The sequence below is a fragment of the Hyperoodon ampullatus genome (genome assembly GCF_949752795.1).
Source record: "Hyperoodon ampullatus genome assembly, chromosome: 11".
Taxonomy (NCBI): domain Eukaryota; kingdom Metazoa; phylum Chordata; class Mammalia; order Artiodactyla; family Ziphiidae; genus Hyperoodon; species Hyperoodon ampullatus.
Window position 1 is genome coordinate 26,220,497 of NC_136924.1, and position 25,440 is coordinate 26,245,936.

At 42.8% G+C, this 25,440-nt stretch overlaps 1 protein-coding gene across 1 annotated transcript in view; it reads left to right on the forward strand.

The window, feature by feature from the left end:
- Positions 1–4,900, forward strand: part of PAH (phenylalanine hydroxylase) — a gene marked incomplete at both ends in the record, with an annotated part of 71,147 nt that extends 66,247 nt beyond the window's left edge. Inside the window, 2 exons of the mRNA XM_079714131.1 lie at positions 2,686–2,801; positions 4,857–4,900. Coding sequence (XP_079570257.1) covers positions 2,686–2,801; positions 4,857–4,900 — 160 coding nt within the window. The remainder of the gene's footprint in view (positions 1–2,685; positions 2,802–4,856) is intronic.
- Positions 4,901–25,440: the final 20,540 nt, after the last annotated feature.

The following is a 25,440-nucleotide window of genomic DNA, read 5'->3' on the forward strand; positions in this document are numbered from 1 at the left end:
TTCTGTGATTTATTTTTCTCCTTAGCACTTATTAATGTCTAAACTCTTGTATGATTTAAGGTCCACGAGGATAGGGATTTTGGTCCTCTCTCTTTCCTGCTCTTTCCCTGACCCTAGCACAGCGCCTGACACATAGTAGGCCCTCAGTAAGGAATTAGCGAACGTGCCAGTCTCAGAGGCAGTTCAGCAAGAGGCTGATGGAGTGGTACCAGGACTCTAAGACTCTCAGCCCTCCGCGACGATGGCCCTGTCATCAACCTGCTTGAGCCACTCGGCTCCCAGCAGGAGGTAGGCCAGGCAGAGGGTCTACCAGCACAGGGCAGCCCTGATACCATTTTTTACCAGTTTTTTTATACCTTATCAGTGATGGATAATAAGCATAAGACATATAGGCCTCTGGGATCCTATGAAGCTGGGCATGTCAGCTTTCAATGCACTGGGCTTAGGTAAGCAAAGGCAAAATGCTAGCCCACAAATGCGCTTTGTTTGGCCCCAAATGACTCCCTTTACCCACTGTCTCCAGGGTCCTCAAGTCCTTCCTGCCATTCTTTTCCAGTTTTCTCCTAAACTTCTACCCTTACTGGGAGCCTAGTCTTCCTCTATCCCTAAAGGTTCCACTCTGCCATTCCTGGGGCCCCTTAGGGTTATGGATTTTAGTGGATTCATGCATGATTCCACCTAGGTAATTGTAGTAACAGGTAAGATGCCTAGCACCTATTTTGTACCAAACACTGTTCTAAGTGTTTTTCAGGTATTAATTCCCTTAATCATCAAATAGGGCTACAAAGTTTGCAGATGGGGGTGCAGAAACATAGAAAGGGTAAGTAACTCACCCAAGGTCATGCAGCTAGTAAGTGTCTGGCCCAGGTTTTGGACCCAGGCAGTGGGGCTTAGAGCCAGTACTCTTAACCGCTGTGTCACACTGGGATCCCACGTGTACAGGCCCTTCTGGAGACGACTCCCTAACCCAGGAAGTGATCAGCCCCAGGCCAGCAGGGAAGGCCTTGCCAGCACATGGGCTTCTCAGGTCTTTGAAGTTCCACCTGCTAGTGTCCAGGACCCAGAGGAGACACCCACAAAAGCTCCCATCTGCTGAGAGGTGGCTCGAAGAGCCAACGAGAGTTCTAAAGAACAAGGTTCCAAAAAGGAAGGGATCTGAGCATCTCTGGGATACCCTCAGAGCATCCCAGCTAAAAGAAACCAGTGCCAACCATTTTCAGTTTCAAGATTTAGTTCTAGCAGAGATGAGGCTGAGTTTGGTCACACACCCACTCCTTGGCCAGATGAGGACTGGGCCTGAGACTGACAGCCCAGTTGATGTAGCTCCAGTGGAGCAGAAGTAGATTCGCCAAAGCAAAAATGAGGTGCACTATGGGAATAAGAGGGAAGAGGTGAAGAGCAGGAAAGTCACAGGTATGTACTACCTGGTTTGTGTCACCATCTGGGCTGAGAAAACTCTTTTCAAAGAAGAGAGGGAGAGAGATACTTAACCATTTATTCTTCATGCATCCCCAGTCACTAAAAAAAGATAATAGCTAACACTCACATAGTGCTCAGGTTCCAATTTTATGGAAGAATAAAGCAACCGAGGTGCACAGGAGCCCCTTGCCTGTGCCACAAGGGCTGCGATTGGCAAAGGCAGGATTGGAGCCCAGCAGTCTTCTTATAACTATCTTCTCAGTACGGCAGCCTCTATTCTCACCAGAAGCCAATTAGAAATATCATTTGTGATGTCTTTGCATTTTATAAGCCATTTGGGAATATCTTCTTAATGATGTTGCTTCCTATGTTTCATAAAGCCCTCATGGTGCATTCCTCCCAGACCCAGGAATGATGCATCGGGGAGGCAAGGACGTGAAGGGCCCAGGCCAGAGTCAGGCTACCTGTGTCCTTCCCCAGCTTCTAATGTATTGCCTGCATGACCTTGGTAGTCACTTAGCTTCCCCAAGCCTCAGTATCCTCATCTGTAAAATGGGAATAGTAATGGTACTTTCCTCCTAAGGTTTTTACGTAGACTAAGTTAGTGATATTAGCTGTGAAGAGTATAGCACAGCGAAAGAGAGGCATGGACATATATACACTATCAAACGTAAGGTAGATAGATAGTGGGAAGCAGCCGCAGAGCACAGGGAGATCAGCTCGGTGCTTTGTGACCGCCTGGAGGGGTGGGATGGGGAGGGTGGGAGGGAGGGAGATGCATGAGGGAAGGGATGTGGGAACAGATGTATATGTATGACTGATTCACTTTGTTATAAAGCAGAAACTAATAAAAAAAAAGTATAGCACAGTTAGGACTTGCTATAGTTCTTGGGACATAGGAGGCTCTTGATCCATTTTTTTTTCTATAACATTTTTTGGCTGGATTTTACTTACTCTTCTTATTTTATTTCATGATAAAAATTTTGACCTTATTATATTGTGTGCTTTTATGGTAGGCTACTTCTGACTTTTTGGAGGTAGGTGCGAAAGTGTGTTTGTATATACACATAAGACACACCTGCACACAAAGGCTTCCTAAGAGGACCTCACTAAAGTTCCATTTCACTTCTCAGCCTGGTTCTAAAGCCCCTGTTCTAGTGAGGTTTCAGTGCTACCAAGAGCCATGTGAAATGCAATGGAAAAATCTTTTAAAATTATTTTTCCCCAAACGGTACCCTTCACTTAGATCTATGGGTTTGGTTTCAGGAACTTTGCTGCTATAATCCCACGGCCCTTCTCAGTTCGTTATGACCCATATGCCCAGAGGATTGAGGTCTTGGACAACACCGAGCAACTTAAGATTTTGGCTGACTCCATCAATAGTAAGTAATTTACACCCTTTGAGGCCATTCTCCCATAAATAGAGGATTGTGTCTTCTTACCTTCACCATGGGAACAATAAGAGATATATTAAATATTTAATTAAGAAGAAGAGCATCTCCAGGGAAGCCACTGATTTACTGAAAGAGAAAAACTTGGCAAAAAGGCCAGAATTGCCTTGCGTGTCCTTTCTCCTTTGACCTTCCTAGATTCCACCCCACCTCCTACCATCACACCGCTTTTCCACTCTGGCTTGTCGCTGCCACGTTCTTCTTTCTCCTTTGCATCTTCACCTCTTTCTCTCTAAGTGTCCACTGGATCTTGCTCTGCCTGGAATACCAACCCCTAAGGAATAGGTTCTATCTACTTTATCAACCATAGAGTAGCTCATCTATTGACTTTTTATTCTTCCTGGACAATGAGGATGTTATCATAGTTGCTCTTAAAAGATCACAGCGTTATTTGTTCATCGCCCAATTTTTTTCTAGCCTTCAAGCTCCCCTCCAGCAACAGCCACCATGCTTCCCCCTGGGCCCTGGCCTTCGCCCATACAGTTCTTGTTTAAAATAGTCTCCTTACCACTCTCATTTAGCGGTCCCAACCCCAGTTCATCTTTTAATCGTTCATAGATATCTCTTCTGATAGGACGACTGGTTTGGGTGGCCCTCCTACATCTTGGCATTCCCACAGATCCCTCTCTCAGAGCATTTAGCATTATATTTTTTATAATTTGGTAATTGTTTACTTGTCTCCCCAACTAGACCTGAGCAGAGGGCCATGTCAGGTTTGCTGTCAAACCCCTAGCAGTTAGCCCTATTCCTAAAAATCATACTAGGTACTCAAGAGCTATTGAATAAATGGCTAAAACCACCAAAGGATCAAGCCTAAAGGGAGGAGCTCTGGCCAAGTGGAGGTTTCTATCTCAAACAATGCTAACAAAGGCCAAAAGGGCAGGTGGGCTTGAAGTATCCCTCTCATACCCCTCTTATGTTGCCTGAGGCCACTTCTAATACATAGAGCTAGCCCATGATAGTCATTCCTCCTTAGGTATGTCCCCTGCAATCAGCCATCTTGAAAAAGCCCAAGGCTGATTCTCCCCCACAGACACCATTTGGACACTTGGCTGGAACAGATCTGCTCACCAAAGAGGCCAGCCAAGGGCTCTGGAGGCTGGGGTGTGAGATAGAAGGGTCAGGCCATAGCTGTTTTCTCTCTCTTTCTCATTTCCCCCGAGGAAGCAAAAATAACTCCATAGGCTATTGTTTATAAGGAAATTTTTTAAATCTCAGAACAACAAATTTAGGAACTGAAGGGTCCTTAGAGCTATGTGACCTAATATAAGGCCCCATCACCGCTCTGTACTTTCCTCAGGATCTAGGAAGGAGTGAGGCGGGTCTGTCTCCAAGGCCCCTTCCACTTCTATGAAGAGTCTATGTCCCTGTGGCCCCTTGGCATGTGAGAACATGTCACGAATGGAAGCAACTCCATTGTACCTTCCTTAGTCCAGTGGTCTGGCAATCTAGGCTGACTTACCTGCTTAGACCATGCCTTCTCAAACCTAGTGTCCCTTAGAATCACTTGGAGAGCTAGTTACAAATTAATAGTCCTGAGTCATATCCCCAGACTAAATTCACTGAATGTGTGATATGACTCAGGAGTTTGTATTTGTAATAAGGCCCCAGGTGATTCTGACACAGTGGGTTTGTGTGGCTTAGGTTCTGTGGCTTAGCTCCTTGCAAGCCTCTATGGTTGGTCGTGTAAAAGAGAAACAGAACAGCTAGCGATTTCCTAGGGAGAAAACGATTAACTCTTTCCCTGAGAAACAGCCTATGGAAAAGGGAAACTAATTACATTAATAGCTCTAGTGCTTCCTACAACTTGGAATTGCCTATAACAGCCCAAATCCTATCATCCTAACTAAGCTGCCAGCTCCTTGAAGGTTGTGGTGGTACCTAGTATATCCACACACCCCACTGATCGCCTAGTATTTTACACACTGTGGACCCTTGAAGGGTGTTTGTTCATGGTATGAGTGGCTCCTTTGTTTTTCTCTGTAGGTGAAGTTGGAATCCTTTGCAGTGCCCTCCAGAAATTAAAGTGAAGCCATGCACTGAACCTGATCCATCAACTTGAGAATGTGTTGATGGAAATCCAACTACTTCTTTCATTTCATCTGAAAAAGTCTGAAAAGCAAACCTTAATTCAAAATAACAGCCTTGAATCCTTTCTAGAACAAGATGGAGGATCAACAAATAAATCAAAATAATCTGAAACGACAGCATGTTAATACATACCCAAAAGCATAATGGTAGATCTTTTGGGGTCATCTTTCATTTAGAGATGATAATCCCATACTCTCAGTTGAGTTAAAAATCAATAACCTGTCACATTTCATCAGAGTTAATGAAAATTCGGGACCTGCTTCATTCAACCTTCCTAAATACTTTTGTTATTTGCTCTAGAAAATTCCTAAAGGAGTATATATCACTCGTTGTGAAACACAAGTCTGTCAGAATTGAATTAACACCTTTATTGGAGTATAATTACTTTACAATGTTGTGCTAGTTGCTGCTGTGTAACAAAGTGAATCAGCTATACATATACATATATCCCTGTATCTCTTCCCTCTTGCATCTCCCTCCCTCCCACCCTCCCTATCCCAGCCCTCTAGGTGGTCACAAAGCACGGAGCTGATCTCCCTGTGCTATGCAGCTGCTTCCCACTACCTATCTATTTTACGTTTGGTAGTGTATATATGTCCACACCACTCTCTCACTTCATCCCAGCTTCCCCTTCCCCTTCCCCATGTCCTCAAGTCCATTCTCTATGTCTGCATCTTTATTCCTGTTGCAAAGGTCATTTTCTATTTCAGGGAACTATGATTCTAATTACTGCTTTGTTATTTTGCCCGTGGAGATTTTCTTTAATTCAGGAGCCTATTAAAATAGTTATAAATATTAAAGTTCAAAGTGTAAAATCAAAATATTTCTGTATGCTTTATTGTAATCATAAATGCTGCTGTGGAGAGTAGTAGAACTCCCCATCTAACTCCTGCAACGTGCAGTGTCATTCTCCAGTTGATTGTCAAGTCTGTTTTTGGAGACATTTTGAAGACCCTTAAGATGCAATAGATGTTAATTAAAAGCCTGGCTGGTAGATATTCAGTAAATATTCATTAAATGAATAGAGGAATGCATTATTAAACATCAAATCTTCAACAGATGTGAGAATTTTAATTATGTTTTAAAAACTTTAGGGGTTACACAATTTTGTAGTTTCAAATATTTCTTGGAATGAAATAGTCCTCTCATTGCCCTTAGAAATATATTATCTGGATAAACTTGTGTTGAAAGAATGATCAGATTCTCAGATTTCCAACCCATCGTAGGGGCTCATTGTGATAATCCAAGTCAAGTCAACAGATGTTTACTTTTATTGGTTGTGCACTTTACATGAACACACGAATATGAGAAACAGTGGGGAGAGTGCCTTAAAAACTTTGCTTTAAATTTTCACACCACTCTACCATATTATTTTGGAAATAGTTAAAGGATTTTTATAATACTTCTTCAAGTGTGATTCTCAGACCTGTTGTATCATCATCAACAGTAAATCCTAGGTGCCATCCCAGCTTCTCCAAATAGAATATCTGGGGATGGGACACAGAGACCTGTGTTTTTAAGTACTCCAAGCGATTCTTTTATGCTCAGTCAAATCTACTGGGTACATCAAGTTTGAGAAAACCTGACTTCTGGTGGTCAGTTCTGCCACTTGCCAATTAGGTCACCTTGCATAAGTCACTTTCCCTCTTTGGACCTCAGTTTAACAATGAGGCGTTAAACTGGATGACTCAAGATCCCTTCCAGCCTTGAAATACATTTCACATGCTAACATGTGTCTTTAAACAACTGTCCCTAATGTATTAATAGGGTGTAATAATACCTGCCTAAGTATGCCAGCAGGGTAGAAAGAGCAATTTGGTCTGAATGTGTCTAAGGTTACATTGCTTTGAAGCTGGGATTTTCTTGTCTGTATGTTATTTCCTCATGTCTTTGAAGAACCCACTGACAAGCACTGATTCTAAAAGTGGAAGTGGGCTTTTCCTCTGGTGTTCCTTTAGTGCCCAAACACTCTGCAAAGGGACTATTTTGATAAATGTCTCTTTACATTAAATGAAAATTAGAAAATTTCTTGACTCTGGAACTGAAATATTATATAGTATTTTAGACTGGATATTTTATTTTATAGTGAGTTTTAGTCATACTGAAGATAATTTAGTATGTTCTAAGTCAAAGCTTAGGTTTAGGTTGTAATTTTGGCAGGAAGAAATTACACACTGAATGGAAGATATAGTCTCTGAAATTTTCATGTGTTACTCAGTACTTTTTATCTGGATATAAAAGCTATAGTGATGGAATTCAATATATTTCCATGTGTTAGTATTACTATCTATTTAATATATAGTAAACTAGCAGTTTTAAAAAAAAAACAATATTAATGTTTTATTGACAGCTAATCTTGGTGTGTCCAAACAAAAGAAATATATGGAAGAATATTAAAACTGCGTAGCATTAGTGTTCAATGAGTTTTTGAAAGGAGGAAACTAAATTTTAATTCTAGATTTCTAAGATATATCATTTAGTTGTGCTTCAAAGAATCTACCACTAAAATATCACCTTCATAAAAACAACAGCGTTGATTATCTTCTTCACCTCTGAAAGCCTTAGCATGTAGCACATGGTAGGTGCTCAAAATCTTTTAAAAAATTTTCTGAGTTGAATCACAGGGAGTGTAGTGAAGATTGTCTCTCACAAATAAACTATTTTGCGAGAAAAAACTGAGAAACAACTAAACTTGCAACTTTCCCTTTTAAAAGCTATTGAAAGTTTTGCATCTTAGTCTAAGCTATGATTTTTTTTTAAAGAAAGATATTATCCCTTGTATAGGCTAGGTTATGGCTAGATAGTTTGTATTTATACTGCTTCAACAACTGACATATGGTAGTGCTTAATAAATGTCAATTAATAAAGGGGACAAAATTGCATCAGTGAAACTTCTTAGTTATCCACAGTGGGGCTGAAATGGTCAGAAAGCAATGAGTGACTTGCCTAATAATTGCAAAAAAGCACAGAGGAGACAAAAGAATAAAGCTTAGTAAAAAATGGACTTTTCAAAAGAAAAAGAAAGAAATGTGATCAAACCTTTCTCTTCTCAATGGAGTATGCACCTACACACACAGTCACTGCTTTTTAATAGCTTTCCCATTCAGTTTCAAAAACTATAAACAGTGGTAGGTTTGATACATGCTATAAATGGACCTAGTAGTTTCTGTGCCTTGAATTTTCTCCTCATTTATAATCTTGCAACTTGGCTAGCTTCAAGACACAATTTACCTTCTCACCTGTAGTAAGCACAATTCCTTTAAAGCAGGAGTCCCCAACCCTGGGCCGTGGACCGATACCAGTGCTCGGCCTGTTAGGAACCGAGCCGCACAGCAGGAGGTGAGCGGTGGGCGAGCCAGCGAAGCTTCATCTGCCGCCCCACATCGCTCCCCATCGCTCCCCATCACTTGCATTACTGCCTGAACCCTCCCCCCCCGCATCCCCCTCCCCGTGGAAAAATTGTCTTCCACGAAACCGGTCCCGGTGCCAAAAAAGTTTGGGGACCGCTGCTTTAAAGAATAAGTTCAGAGTGATAAGCAATTGCAGAGAAGATGGATTCTAGCCCTCCAGGGTATATACAACTCTCCTCTATAACATTATTCATAATTGTTCAGGGCACTCTTTTTTTTTTTTTTTTTTTTTTTTTTTGCGGTACGCGGGCCTCTCACTGCTGTGGCCTCTCCTGTTGCGGAGCACAGGCTCCGGACGCGCAGGCTCAGCGGCCATGGCTCACGGGCCCAGCTGCTCCGCGGAATATGGGATCTTCCCGGACCGGGGCACGAACCCGCATCCCCTGCATCGGCAGGCGGACTCTCAACCACTGCGCCACCAGGGAAGCCCTTGGGTTTCTTTGAAAAGTCACTCATCCTATCACACACACACACACACACACACACACACACACACACACACACATCCATCATTCCTTTGACCTCTAAGAGATTTTATAAAAGATGAGTTGGGGCTGAGTTAAGGTCTCTGCCAACGAAGGCACAGAGAACATATTTGGAGGAGAACATGTTTTAAATCTGTTTCTTAGAGAGCCTCCAGCCATTGGCACCACCCAGAAGTAGAGAATCAGCCTGGAACAACAGCATTACTTGCAAAGGGTAACTGTTCGCCCAGGAAGGCTTTCAATCTCCTCCAGTGTCCAAATACTCCTCACGCCGCCAGGCCTAAAGCTGTGGAGCCCAATGAGCTCTGTTTCCTTGGCCTAACAAAAAATCAAATTTCCAGCAGAAACAAACACATCATTGTAAAGCAATTATACTCCAGCAAAGATGTTTTAAAAAAAAATAAATAGATGATCTTTGTGGAACTATATTTATGGGCAAGAATTTTGCCCCTTAAACAGAATAAAAATTAACTATCTAAAATAGGCAAAAAAAAAAAAAAAAATCATTTCCGAGTGAGGAAGGAGGAAACAGAACCTTTCCCAAACTTTCCATTCCCAGAATGTCCTGGTGAAAGGGAGAAAAAATCGCTTCCCAGCGCAAAGGGCAGGCTGGGATTATAAAAGAGCGGTTTTATGACAGCGAAGTGCCAGGTAAGAGAGCTAGAACGTGCCTGAGACTGGAGCGGAGGGAGAGGAACAGACTATCCGCGCCTCCCTAAGCCGCGTTTCTCAGCACCGCGGACAGTACCCACACCCAGCATGGAAATTACTGGCCTGGAAGAGGATGGAAAAGCCCAAAGTCTATCCTTTTACTGAGCAAAAGTAAGGAGGGGTAAAGAGTCTAGAAAGAGTAAATACAAAGATCAAGAGGCATGACTCTGATGATAGTCTTGCTCACTACAGAATCTGAATAAATTTTGGCTGGGGCTTCCCTGGTGGCGCAGTGGTTGAGAATCCGCCTGCTGATGCAGGGGACACGGGTTCGTGCCCCGGTCCGGGAAGATCCCACATGCCACTGAGTGGCTGGGCCCGTGAGCCATGGCCGCTGAGCCTGCGCATCCGGAGCCTGTGCTCCGCAACGGGAGAGGCCACAGCAGTGAGAGGCCCGCGTACCGCAAAAAAAAAAAAAAAATTTGGCTGAATATTGGAAAGGCAAAGTGAACAAGTGTGATGTGGTCCCCTGGGTGACAACGTCCAGTGTTTTATACTTTATACAAATGAAAGTTGGGTATCGTGTTTTCGTTAGTGGTGCACTCCCACATGATACTATTTGAGACCAGAAGATGTAGCATCTTTCAGTAGCACTGCTCTGGCAACCTCAAGTCAAGTGCCAGTTTTTCCAGCAAGTTGAACCTACTTGGACAGACTCTTAATCTCCCTGAGTCTCAATTTCCTCCTCTGTAAAATGGGGAAGAGAAATGTCTACCTTATAAGATTGTCACAAAAATCAAATAACATATTTTGTTTATAGATGCCTCTCAACCACTTTCAGTAACATTCTAACAATTTTAAATGTTTATTATGTTGGCATAAAGCACAAATGAACTCCCATAAGGACTGGTTATTATTATTATGGTTGTTTGGGTCCAGCAACATGATCCCAATTGACCCATCATTCCAAAGAGATGGATGATTGTGGAGGTGCCCTACATAAAGACTCTTTGGCTTACACTTGAGAAAGGAGTTTGACTAAAGCAGAATTTAAACCTTTCAACACAATCCAGCTGTATATATTATATACATTAAAGCTGTGAGCAATAAAATAATAAAATGTGCATCAACTTGAAGCTAAAACTATATCTTGAAAAAGATAACTTTGGAGATTGAGATGGAAATTTCCTGTTTAAAGCTCGCAATAGACCTTCACTCCTTTAATCCCATTTCTGACATTCCCACACCATTGTGTGTTCTCTTTTTCCTTCTGGACCTATGGCATTACCAGCACTCTTTTAAACCGTAACCTCAAAAAGCCAGCATTCACTCTGCTGCTAATGCCACTCTTTTCTGCTGGGAATATCATGTTGTGCTCATTCTGTGAAATGGTTAACATAAACGAAATTGTCTTGAAAATCATCATTCTCTAGATATGTTGTTTTACTGAGGAACCAACACAAGAAAACCTACCTTCACTTTGCTGCCCAATTTTAAGGTCGCCTTGGGACGTGAGAGTTGGCAGGCTTTTTGTCTTTCCAGGGGCAGGAAGTAGAGACCAATTTTTAAAATAAAAGTAGTTGGTACTATGGTCAAGCCATCTCCCGCTCTGAACATTTTGCTCCAAAGCCGACCCAAGAAACAGCCAATGTAGAGGGCCAAATGGAAATAACAATTCTTGCAAAATAGAAGAGAATGAATTAGTCCCTCAAAGATGCGGATGTTGTAAGAAAGCATCCTCATAAAAGGATCGTAGAATAAATGTCTCCAAAATCTGCCATCGGCTGTATACTTTGACAGAGGGAAGAGAGAATCAACTAATATACAAAGCTTTAAAATGCAATGTGTTACACTTTTTGCGTTTTATTCAACAAGTATTTATTTGCCTGTCTACTTCCAGCTCAGCCCGGGACCAGGCGCATTAAAATGATTACTGCGAGGGCAACGCGGAAGTTGGTTTAGCTAGTATATTTCCACATAAAACACGGGAAGTGCTCCATAAAAGGGAGCACTTCCCGTGTTTTAGTCCTGGCTCAGATTCAGCTCGGACGGAACCGAAACACACGCTCCATTTTTAAGGGGTTCAAACCTCACCGATCCAAAGATCCAGTTTCTATTTGGTGAAATTCAAGTTGCATCCCCCGACACACAGACCAGGGCTGTGGGTTTTAAGCCGGTCCCAGACTCATTCCGCCCTGCAGCTTCCAGGACCAGGCTGGCGGCTTGGGGATCACGAGTAAAGCAGGAAACGACCACGTGGCTACGCAGCCCTCACCTTCCGCTTTTCCGCCTGCACCGAGAGGCAGGGCAGGTAAGGGTGCCCGAGGCGGAATTGCTTCGAGGAGGAAGCAGGGTGAGAGTGTGGGAAGCGTCCACATCGTTTTAGTTCACAAGGGGAGATAGCACTGAGGGGGAAGTGAAAAGAAACTTTCAGATTCGCCCTGGCAATTGACACACGGTCGGGAGGGTGCGGAAACGCGGGACGCAGACTTCAATTAGCCCGCCTGCAAGCGGGTTCATTAAAACCATTTCCGGTACCACAGCCCCGGACTCGATCCGTTTTAGCGGAAGATGGGCGGGCTGCTGTTGGCCTTAAGTATCCGCGCGTTGACGTCGGGCAGGACCACGGAGAGCTGCCGCCTCCAGGTCCTTCTGTCCTCCCAGCCCGGGGCAATCTCCAGTCCCACCCGGGAGGACTGTGGCTCCGGAATCGGCCCTGTCTTGCTCTGCTCTCCCCGCCACCGCCGGTAACTTCTGGGAGCCTGGAGTCCCGCCTTGAGCTAAGCGCCCTATGAACGGTCAGAGCCGGAGAGCCAAGAAGGGGCGCCCCATGAGTACCGAGGTCTGCAGCGCTGGGAGCTCAGCTTCCGCGCCCGAGAGGCAGCACCCAGGGAGATGACAGAGGGGAAAAGGCGGCCGCAGGACCCAGGAGACGACAGGGCGGAGGTGACCTTGCTTTCCTCCCCGAGGGCGGCTGCCTTGTCAAAGGCTGCCCAAGTCATCAAGGTACCCCTTCCCTTCAAAGACAGGGAAGGGAGAGAGATGTGCTGGAAGCCTCTCTGTGCAGTGGAGCTGAGATGATTTCCCAGCTGAGCTTTCCCAGGTAAGCTCAGTCCCTCCGTTTTCCCCATCCACACCCCATCCCTCTTAACACGGCTCTTTGTGGGGGAGGGGTGGCCAGGTGTGGAATTCCCTCACCCATATTAGTCTTTCGTCCCAGTGTCCCCATTTCGCCAACCACTGGGTGATTGCCTCACGCCCACCTCCTCTCTTTCCAGATCCCAGGATCCCCAGGTCCTGTAGAAAGAACTGAGAGGGAGGTCTGGTTACCAGGGCCCAGCTGGGGTTGAGGTCTGGGGGTTCTTGCCTTTTGTTGGAAGGTGGGAAGAGAACGTGAGACCCTTCTGCTTCAGGTTGGCCTTCTCTGCTGGCTTCCATTCTAAGTGTAGAGGCAGAGCTCAAGGAGAAAAAGGCTTCCTGTTCATCCAAGACTGAAGAAGCTTTCCACAGATATAACCTTTGTTCAAGGAGCTGGAACTTTCTTTGTGTGTGGGGGGTCGGTGGGTGGCAGGAAGCACACGGGAGGCATATTTCAATTCAACTGAGCAGCATCTTCTAAGGTTTTGATCTCTGTGAACCCCAAAAGTACTCAGGGCTGGCCCAGGAGACAGTGGTCAGGGTGGAAGGCTGGACCTATGACGAGGTTGAGGCGGGCGGGAAGAGACAAGGGAGGAGGGAAGATGCCCACTGGATTTTCTTCCCGGTTGGGTGTCAGAATGGGAATGCAGACACACTCTTGCCTTTAGGGATTTATAATTTAAATTATTGCTACTGGTTGTGGGCATCTAAACTAGAATCAGAAGCAGGAAGTATTTGTGGAAGGGAGTCTAGGACTCTGAAAAGAAAATATTCAGTTAAGCTTTATCTGGGTGGTTCAAGGGGGTTGGAAATCCCAACCATCTGACACCTTCAGGCAAGTGCTAAATGCTCTAAAAAAAACCTGAATTGGGCAATGTAAAAAAATACACCAAGATGATTTCTGTAGCACTTTTTGTATTAATAAGTATTTTGAAACAAGCCAAATGTCCATCAATAACAGATTGTTTAGATAAATTATAATCTATATACTGGAGCATTGTGCAGGGGCTCAAAATAAAATGAGGTAAATCTGTAAATACTATCAGGGAAGTCTTAGGAGGTATGGTTAAGTGAAAAAAAAAGCGTGATCACATTTTCTTTTTTTAAAAAAAAAAGCTGTCAATGGTGTACATGTATGTACTTAGTTTATAGGTATATTTTTATGATCACAGAGGAAAAAAAAAAAGACTCGTGAGCACCAGAATGTTGACAGTGGTTACTTCTGAGGCTGGGATAGGGGGTCAGATACTGCTCTCATTCTTTACCTTATATAATGGTTTTAAGAAAAGAAAAAAAATGGTGCAATTAAAGACAAAATTTCAACTTTTCAGTTGATTTTGTTTTCTTTATTTCAATATTTTCTGTAAAAACAAATACCACTGAAATAAGAAAAAACAAGTACACGAAGATGTCAATTACTGATACATCTCTCCCTTTTAGTCCTTGGAAACAAAGTTCTGTGGTCTAGAATCCAAACCTGCTCCCAAGGCTAAGGGTGCTTTGTCCCAGCTGGAAATTTACATGAATATGACATTTCTAAGTTCAGTGTCAGCCTATGTATTGATGCCTTAAAACAAGAGCTCAGAAATACACAAGTTCGCCCAGAGGCATATCATTGTATTTCCTTGTTCATACTTTCTGAATCAAAACTGAGTAGAGATAACATTTTCTTGGATTGGCTATACTCACTAACTTTGTCTCTTTTTAAAGGTAGTTCCTGGAATTGCCAAGTGCCACAGCCTACTCAAAATTTTGTTCTTGTAAATCTTTCTGACTAAGAAGACAGCAGAACCTAGTGATTAAGCAAGGGAGTCAAGTCAGTTTGAAACTTGGGTTTTCCCATTCACTGAATATATGGCCTCAAACAAATTATTACCACCTTGTGCTTCTGTTTCCTCATCAGTAAGATGGGAATACAACAGGAAATGCCTCATGGGTAAACCTCTAAAGAGCTTAGGAGAGTGCTAAGTGGCAGCATTAATTATCAATAACCCTGCCTAGAAAAATGCTAATCAAGGGGCAATAGTAAACTGTTGGATTTTTTTTTTCCTGGATAAAAATACCCAGCATAACCAAGAGGGATGGAGCTAGAGAAATGGGAATTGATTAAGGAGACTGAAGCTACAGTCTGCCTACTTAGATGCAATAAGATAATGGGTTTTAGAGTCAGACCCACTGGATTCAACTCCTGGCTTTACCATTTACCAGCTATTTACATACGAGCAATTATGTTACCTCTCTGTACCTTTCGTTAATTACAAAATGACAACAATAATAGTGCCCACTTTATACAGTGGCTGTGATAATTGAGGCTAATCATTAAGAAGTGTTAGCTACTCTGTTTCTCTTGCCCTCTAAAAGCAAAATTACTTAGACACTGTCAGTGATCCACCCATATCCCTGTGCCCTATCCACTTCAGTGCAGGAAGGCTGACTCCCAGCTGCCAGCTCCTGCACTTTTTTTCCTGAAAGTTTCTTTTTTTTTTTTTTTTTTGCTGTATGCGGGCCTCTCACTGCTGTGGCCTCTCCCGTCGTGGAGAACAGGCTCCGGACGCGCAGGCTCAGCGGCCATGGCTCACGGGCCCAGCCGCTCCACGCATGTGGGATCTTCCCGGACCGGGGCACGAACCCGTGTCCCCTGCATCGGCAGTCGGATTCTCAACCACTGTGTCACCAGGGAAGCCCCATCTGATGATTCTTGCTTTGTGAATGAGATTCCTTTTCCTCCCTGAAGACATGGGGTTGCTTTCTCAATCAAACCTGATAGTTGGACTTTGAAGACCATGTGGGCTCATACCTGAATATAGGATTATGGAGTGGACCTGGGAGTCCAGACTGTGAAATTTGATCGCTGGCTTGTCACTGCATGTTTGTGTGGTCTTGAGCATTTTCCTCATCTATTCAATGAGAATGTTGGTGATTTAGGATCCCTTTCAGTTCTTATACTCTGTGACTCCTTTTAGGATCATGGGAGAATCCACCTGTATTCTTTTTTTTGCGGTATGCGGGCCTCTCACTGTTGTGGCCTCTCCCGTTGCGGAGCACAGGCTCCGGACACGCAGGCTCAGCGGCCATGACTCACGGGCCCAGCCGCTCCACGGCATGTGGGATCTTCCCGGACCGGGGCACGAACCCATGTCCCCTGCATCGGCAGGCGGACTCTCAACCACTGCGCCACCAGGGAAGCCCTTCCTGAAAGTTTTAACTGGATTCTAAGGCACTTTGCCTGCCCTATGGTAGAACAAAAATGCCTAGAAATTAATAACCCTCCGTCAGTCTTCTACCAATGACCAATAAGAGGTGGTAGAGGATTTTTTTTTTTTTTTTTGCGGTACATGGGCCTCTCACTGCTGTGGCCTCTCCTGTTGCGGAGCACAGGCTCCGGACGCGCAGGCTCAGTGGCCATGGCTCACGGGCCCAGCCGCTTCGCGGCATGTGGGATCTTCCCAGACCGGGGCACGAGCCCGCGTCCCCTGCATTGGCAGGCGGACTCTCAACCACTGCGCCATGAGGGAAGCCCTGAGGATTTTTTAAAATGTATATATACACTGGCTCTCAGAGTTTCTTCAGTGAGGTTAAGCTCAGTTGCCCACAGTAAGAGCTGCTCGATAACACTCCCTTTAATTATTGCCTTTCCTTCCCCATCTCTCTTTCCTAATTTTCTGTCTTCAGTTCCTAAATAAACTATTTGCACTAGAATCCTTTTCTCGGGTTCTTCTTCTGGGAGAACCCAAAGTAAGAGAGGAATATAGTGTTTCAGTGATGACTATGGTGGTGCCATGTATTGCTCATATGAGCTTCTATATTTTCTTCCACAATCACTATCCTTAAACCTTATTCTATGACGTAATTGCTCTCGCTTTACTCAGATGTTTTCATTTCTCTTTCTTAAATTTGCTTGGATTCCAAGGAAAATATAAGCTCTCGACAACCGCCACCATCTGGCAACCAAGCATGGACACAGTTTGGACCACTATCACCCTGTTTGTCTGAAATTCATTCCAGAGCTTACAATTTACACTCTCCAAAGTTCTAAAATGGGACTCCAGGCAGCTTCTCATCTGCACTGAGAATAAATACAATCATTGTCCCTGTCAGGCAGGAATCTGTCATGTAGGCAGACCCCTATCTTTCCTAATAATAAGGCTGGAAATGTGAGCGTGGATTTAGGCCAATGTATATGTACTGCACAAACTCTAACCCCAGACATACAGATAAAGGGAAATTGAACTCTCTTGTTCATGAGTACCTGGGAAGGAAGAATTCCACATAGTAGAGTTGGTAACCTGAAGTCAGACAGGCTGAGATTTCATCCTGGCTCTTTCACAGCTAGCTGTGTAACCTTGATAAATTTATTTAATCTTGCTAAACTTTGGTTTTCCTCATTTGCAAATTGAGGATAATCATACATACATACATACCTCACAGGTTTTTTTTAGCAATTAAATATGCTAATACATATTAAGTACTTAACACAATGGCATATAGTGTCTAAGAAATGTTAGCCCTTGTTTTAACTATTAATAATAATAACAAAAACATCTTGTAGAAGAACCATAAAGGACCGTATAGTATACAATAAATTTACAGAATCTGGACATGGGAAGGAGACCATAGACATCCTGCAGCACAGCATTCCTCTGAGATAAAGGGAGGTAACACTCTACAGCACACATATTTGGCTTCAGCAAGCAAATGGAGTCATTTGTTCAGCACGTGTTAGATATGATTGTTGGTGCTGGTGCTGGTGTTGCTGTTGGAACTACAGGTGAAAGGTAGAGCTTGTTGATGGAAGGTATTAAGGCTACAGGCCAGTGCAGAGCCTATTCATTTTCACCCAGCAAGTGGCCATAGGTAACACCTAACACCAGCTGAAAAAAGGAGACCGTTTCTCTTCTCCAGGCCAAGAATGTGGGCAGGGACCTAGCTACCTTGGAAGGGGAGGCAGGGCTCCTTGGGTGCAGTTTGCCAGAGGGAAGGGTGGGTTTCATTAGTGTGACACTGAGATGGAAGTACACAGGAACAGAGAAGGAGCATGGCTTCTGCCTCAACACACTTACCGGGTAGAAATCTTGATTGGCCGGTTGATCATTTCCCAGGATAGAATGAGTATCCATAATATGTAGGTCCCATTGCTGCTGATGGAACACACACTGGCATCTGCCCTAGTAATTTCTTCCCCTTTATCTCCAAAGCCTCACATTTGAGGCCCTATTCAGAGTGAACTGCTGGAATGCTTTCAGAAATTTTAACCCAAGTAAAGCTGCACTGCCTTATGGCCTATCTTATCACAGTATTGCTTTCTAAAGAAACATCATACTGGTGGCAAAGAAGCACTGTTGAGCAATTTAATTCCTTACTGGAATCTTTGGAAAGGGCATCTAAAGGAAACCATTTCTTTCCTTACAGCAAAATACCCTGATACTCCACAAATTTCTCTCCTTTCTCTCTCCTGTACTTAATATCTCTCAAACACACACCCCATGAAACTTTTCTTTCTCTCTCTCGTATTTACCTTCCTATCTCCTTCCAAATTTCTGGCTCTAAAGATAACATAGTATCATGGTTCAAAGCATAATCTCTGGAATCAGACTGACTAGCTTTGAACCCTAGCACTGCCATTGTTTGTTTGTGGCCTTGGACAAGTTGCCTAATAATATTATTTGACATATATTGACTTTTACCTTGTGCCAGACAGGTTTTAAGTAACTTGCCCAAGGTGACTTAGCTAGTTAGTGACAAAGACAGGACTTGAGCTCAGGTGGCTTGACTCCAAAGCCCATACTATTTGAGACTATACTACTCTTCTATGCTATGCCTCAGTTTTTCATCTTTAAAATGGGGGTAAATATAATACCTCCTCATGGCAGAGAAGGCAATGTACTTGTGAGTGGTAAAGCTATAAATACATTAATTTCCTCAACTGAAGTTCAGAGAAGCTAAGTTATTTTCCTAGCACTGTAGTCACATTAGTAAATTGCTAAAGCAGGCTAGATTTAAATTTAAATCTATACTACTTCTAGACTAGGCATTCAAACCCATACTCAGCCATCTTTTAATGATATGATATTGAGCATATTTCTCTACCTCCCTGGGCTTCAGTTTCCTAATCTTTAAATTAAGGATGATAAAACCAGTCCTGTCCACCTCACAAAGCCAGGGTAAGAATAAAACTCAAATATGACAATGCAACTTGTAGACCTTCAAACGGCAAGGGGATGTAAGTTAAGGTACCATTGGAGCCTTCTAGAAGCTGTGGCACACAGTAGGGAAATGAGCAAAGTTTGGTGGACATACCAGACACCCTAAAATTACCCAAGGACACCATAGATGGCCATTCAGTCTACTGGGAGATCTATCAAGAAGACCTACTGAGGAGCAGACAGGGGAGGGCTGCCAAGGTACCTGAGGCCAGAGGTATAGGAGAATCAGAGAGCTGCCCCTGCTTCACATTTGAGGATGGGAAGAGAATCTCTGTTTTACTGAAACAACAGTGTACTTCAAAGAGGTTGCTTATGGAGAAGAAAGAAGCTTCAACAGTTGAGCTCACGGAGAACCCAGTCACCTATACATCCAATCTTTCCTCATCCCCTGTCCTAACAGAATCACTAGGATTGCCTCCCCTTAGGGACCAGGTTGCCTCAGTCATTTGTTCAAAAAATATTTGTTAACTACGTATTATGTGCCAGACATTATTCCAAAGAATGCAAACAAGTTTCCTGCTTTTGTGACGTCTGCATCCTGATATATGGGTAAGGAGGCAGGAGGGGAGACATAAAATAAAGAATGCAATTATTGGGTTGGCCAAAAAATTCGTTCAAGTTTTTTCCACACCATCTTATGGAAAAAAACCTTAACGAACCTTTTGGCCAACCCAATATTTTGTGTGATAAGGGCTATGAAGAAAATAAACATCTGATTGTTCATTAAAATAATTTCTGATGATAGATCACTCTATACTTTTGGCAAATAATCTGAAGGTGTTCAGATAATTGAGGGACATCACTATAATAAGCCTTATATTCTCATTTGCCTACTTACATCAATAAGGTTTCTCAGTACCTACAACTATAAGATTTTTTAAAACACACAAATAGAATCAATACTGGTTCCTGACTCATTCTAGCAATAAATAAACTAGCTCTATATGAACTAATGGAGGTAGGAAAAAAACCCCTCATTTATCTAATTAATAAATGCATTTCCAATTAAAGTGAACTTTTGTAGATTTTAACTATTTATAAATTGTGTATTAACATTCGTACATTTTACTCAATCCAAAAGAAATATTTTAACCCTTAGGATCTTATAGTTGCAGGAAATTTTTTAAAAAACATACTTACTTTTAATTTATATTCATATTTTTATTGCAAAGATCAATAAAATGCTTTAAGAAATGAAGTATACTGCATTAGGATAAAATTCCGCATGCAATATGGAATGGAAATACGACTTTTTTAAAAAATAGAAAGATATAAATTTTCTAACTATGAGCAAAGTGTTTATTCACATATTTTGAATGGATTATGTTGAGTACCAAATTGCAGTGGAATTCAGATTTCATTGGATACCTATAGAAGTATGGTCTACAGTTTTATTTTAAATGTCAATATTTTAATACACCAGGAATTATATTCTTTGCAACATATGATAAAATAATAACTTCAAAATATATAAGCGGGGCTTCCCTGGTGGCGCAGTGGTTGAGAGTCCGCCTGCTGATACAGAGGACACGGGTTTGTGCCTCGGTCAGGGAAGATCCCACATGCCATGGAGTGGCTGGGCCCGTGAGCCACGGCCGCTGACCCTGCGCGTCCGGAGCCTGTGCTCCGCAACGGGAGAGGCCACAACAGTGAGAGGCCTGCATACCGCAAAAAAAAAAAAAAAAAAAAATATATATATATATATATATATACATATACATATATATATGTGTATATATATATATATACATATATATATATATGGGGTATATGGTTTTAAAGAATTCTTTTAGGGAGTGTGTGAGATAAAAGTTTGAATAAAGACTGTGTGTGTTATCTGTAGGCTGTCTTATATTTAGTGGCCCCTAGAGGGAGTCCCTTCCCAGTTCCACTTGAGGACAGCTTAGAAGGGTAGAGAACTCTTACTTGCATTGATTGTTCCATAAATTATTAGAAAGACCCTGGATGGAAAATTCACTGGGAGGGAAAGGCTGCATAGTGGAAATAGCACTAGATCTAATGTGAGTCTTGAGTCTTCTCGTAACTAGGTCTTTGGCTCTCTGAACCATAGTTTCCCCATTTGAAATATGGGCATAAAACCTACTGTCCCTAATCCACAGTGTGCTGGAATATAGTGATAAAGAACACAGACCCCAGGATCTGACTGCCTGAGTTCAAATCCAGCTTTGCCACTTACCAGCTGGGTGACTTGAAGTATGTATTTTATACCTCTGTGCCTTCTGTCTGTCATTTAAAAGCATAATCCTAAAAAGCATAATAGGATCAACAATAGTACCTACCAAATAGAGTTGCTGTGATGATTAACCAAATTAATATTTATAGATAGAGTGCTTTGAATAACCCTGGCACATAGCTATTATTAGTACATATTACCTTAGTTATTACTATTATTATAATCATTCACATGTTTACTGACATGTAAAATCAAATGGGCCCTATGGCTGCTACACAAATAAAAGAAATACTGATAAAACTATATTGGTTTAAAAAAAAAACTATATTGGTTGTGGTGCTTTCAGCAGCAAATTACAAAGCAAAACTGACTAAAACTGGCTTAACCTGTAAGAGGATTTATAATTTCCCATAACAGTAAGTCCACAGATGTGACAATTGGGGCTCCAGTGACATTACTTTGGCTTTGCCCTATGAGTGTGCTTTGTCTTTACAATGACATCCTTCACGCTCACAGGATGGTTACTGAAAGAAGCTGAAGACTTGTTCTTCCCTTCCGCAATGGTCTGAATGTTTGTGTCCCCCCAAAATTTGTATGTTGAAACCCTCACCCCCAGAGATGATAGTATGAGGAGATGGGGCCCTTGGGAGGTGCTTGGGTCATGAGGGTGGAGCCCTCATGAATGGGATTAGTGTCCCTATAAAAGAGACCCCACAGAGATCCATCTCCCCTTCCACTATGGGAGGAAACAGCTAGAAAATGCCAGCTATGAACCAGAAGGAGGGCTTGCACAGAACCCTCTCACTAGGACTCTGGGGCCTTGATCTTGGGCTTCCCAGCCTCCAGAACTGTGAGGAATACACTTCTGTTGTTTATAAGCTACCCAGTCTGTGGTGTCTTCTTACTGCAGCCTGGACAGAATAAGAAACACCTTCCATCTGATTGGCCTACGTAAGATAGGTGCCCATCTCCGGATCAAAAACATTGGTTAAGGGAGTACCATGCAGTGACTGCCTTAATCCTGGTTGTCTGAACTGATGGCTGGCAAATGGGATACTGTGACTAGATTAGACTAATCAGGATCCAGCCCCTGAAACTGGAGATGTGAGTCACGTGATGTCTTAGTCAGGGTCCCAGCAGGAAGCAGATGACATATTAAAACTAGGTAAATGAGGAAAATTTAATAAAGTGACTGCTTATGAAGTTGTGGGCAAAGTTGAAGGAACACAGCAAGGGATGGTGCAGTGCCCAGAGGCTAGCAACTACAGAGAGCCACTACTGCCCCTCAGCCTGAGGAGTAGGGAGCTCTTATTAGAGCATACACACAGAGAACTGGATGGAGAGGGCTATCCAAGAGGATCTTTGTTTATAAAGGAATGCTGTCTACCTGCAACTACTTAGCCACGGATGAAGCCAACAGAATAAATACCCCAACCTTACTCGTCTTCCAGTTGCTGAAAGCCACAGTGCCAGGAGCCATTAATGCCATCAATGCATGCCCATCACCAGGTCAGGCACCCAGGCCCTAGGTCAGAGTGGAGAAGGATAAAATGCAGTTGGAGAAGCAATTGGAATAGTGAGCACAAAGGAATACTGAGCACACTAAGACTGCTCAAGGGAGGGGAATGATACCTAAACAAAACCATGTCCTCATAGGAAAGAAGGAAGGAAATGCTGGCTAGATAACTAACAGGATTCACCAGAAGTACCCTTGTTCAAAATAACATTGTTCTGGGGACTTCCCTGGCAGTCCAGCAGTTAAGACTTCGCCTTTCACTGCAGGGTGTGCAGGTTCAATCCCCGGTAGGGGAGCTAAGATTCCACATGCCTCATGGCCAAAAAACCAAAGCATAAAACAGAAGCAGTATTGTAACAAATTCAATAAAGACGTTAAAAATGGTCAATATCAAAAAAATCTTAAAAAAATAACATTGTTTTCTTTCTTTTTCAGATATAGATTATCTAAAATTGCAAACATCTCTTATTTGTAAGTAAAGTGCATCCCCAAGGGAGCAAGAAGATAACAAAAGACTGAGCTGCCACTACTTGATGAGGGATACAGGAAAGGGGGATGTACTGACCTTTCAAAGAAAAGTGAAGAAATCCATTCCCATAAGGGATTGCAAAGAGAAGTGGCTGTTCCCTTGATAAAGCCAAAGAGGGCAAGCCTAATGAGGCCTAAGCCAGTTACATGGTGTAATTTACTGAATGGTGTTGGCTGCCTTGCAATGTTTCAAAGCAATTTTTTTGTAATACATGATTAGTAGGAAAGGATTTGGATGTTGCCATTTTCCAAAGAAAACTTGACTACACTTAGTAATACAGAAAAATATTCTCCTTGGAAATTCTCATGTTTCTAGGCAAAGCGGTATCGTAAGTCAGAATTTACACAATGTATTATTGCCTAATGTATGAGGATTAATTGGGAACTAAATGTGAAGATAAACAGACCATCCCTAAGGGACTCCAAGACTAAGTGGCAACATCAAGTGCCCATCAAGGGCAAGGAGAGTCTACACCAGTGGTTCTCAACACTAGCTGCACATTAAAACTACTTGGGGAGCTTTAATTGTTTTCTACACCCAGACTCCTCCCTAGAGCAATTAAATAAGAATCTTTCAGTGAGGTCCAGGAATTGGTACTTTTTGAAAAGCTCTCTGAGTGATTATACTTATATCTCTGGTAGATGCAGCATGCCCAAATCAATCAGATCACTTGCTTTGCTGGTTAATTCATCAGTTCAATCCAAATAGCTATCCTGGAATGTGGTTGTGCCTTGCTGTGTCTTGCAGCCAGGTATTAAGGCTTTCCAATATAAGGGTTGGGAGCGGGGGCTCTGAGATCAGGCTGCCTGGGTCAAATTCTGAGTCCACTCATGGGCTTATGTGACTTTGGGAAAGTCATTTAACACTTTTGAACCTTAGTTTCATAATCTGTAAAATAGGGGAGGGGCAATAGTAGGAATTACAACATAGACGGTTTTGAGGATTAACTTAGAAATAACTTCATGTTTATGAAGGTTTTAGTGCAGTGCCTGGCACAGAGTGACGCTCAGTAGATGCAAACTATTATTAATGTGTCTAGATTTAAGCCAACTGGATGTCTCAGAAGTATCCCCACATTCTGCCCAATTGGCTTTCTGGAGTTCTCTATGGAATGGGCTTGGGAAGGTGGGGATGTTAAAGTAGTTGACCCTTCCAACTCAAAGTCTAAGGGTCTACGAGTTGCTTTGGGGGGTCACTTAGCATGAAAGGCAAGGACATTAACAATTAACAAGTAGAAAATGACTATTATTCCAGCCAATGGTAGTCACTATTTATTTAATGTGCCAGGCACCATGTTAGGCACTTTACATCTTTTCTCACTTAATCCTCACAAGAATCCTACAAAAATAGCAAGTATCCCCCATTTTGCTGATGAGGATCCTTTGGCCCAGAGAGGGTGAGTAACTTTCCCAAGATTATCCAGCTATGAATCGACTGAATTAGGATTTGAACTCAGGTCTTTCTGGCTTTGTAGCTCATCCTTTGTCAACTGGGCCATGCTGCCTCTCTTGAATGACACTCCTCAACACTAGGACTGCTGTAACTTCTTCTAGAACGAATGGAACCATGTCCCAAGGATGGAGCTCTCTCAGCTAGTCTCTTCCTTTCTAGGATAACACAGATCTGGAGTACAGAAGCGAAGAGCATACATTAAGGCTTTGGGCTACAGAGAGTAAGCAAACCACCCAGGCAGTGTTCCTGGGTCCAGAGCTTTTCCTGGGCAGAGAATTATTTTCCTCATGGGAATATTTTTTATCTTGTAGGATGGGCCAGCACGTAGTGTTGCTCCATGGAGAAGAAGGGGCAGTGTCTGCTGGTGGTGCTCTTCTGAAGACCCACTCTCATGGCATTCAGCAGTGGAGGGTGATTAGTGGGTGGATTAGCTGCTTGCAGCCCATCTCTAAGATATGAATATGAATCAATGCATAACTGCTGAGAACCTGCTACTTACCTACCACTGGGCAGGGCTCCAAGCCATTGTGATCCCACTTTCCCCTGCCCCAAGTATAGACACTTGGCAACACATACATTTTTCCTGATTTTGAAAAGTGCTTGTGCAAAAGTTCTCAAAAAGGTAACATTTTTAATCACATTTACATATATATATATTTTTAAAATAACCTCACTGCAAAGACAAAATAATAATAATAGCCTAGTTTTATTGAGAGTTTTTATGTGCCAAGCTTTACATGTATTATTAACTCATTGAAGGGTTAATAATTATCGGATTAATTAACCCAATGCCCTGTGAGGTACTGATCCAGTCTTTCAGCTGTTGAGACTGTAGCCCAGAGAGGTTAAGTAATTACCTGGTGGATTCTGTGGTAGGTCTCTGGTATCTATCAGGTCCCAG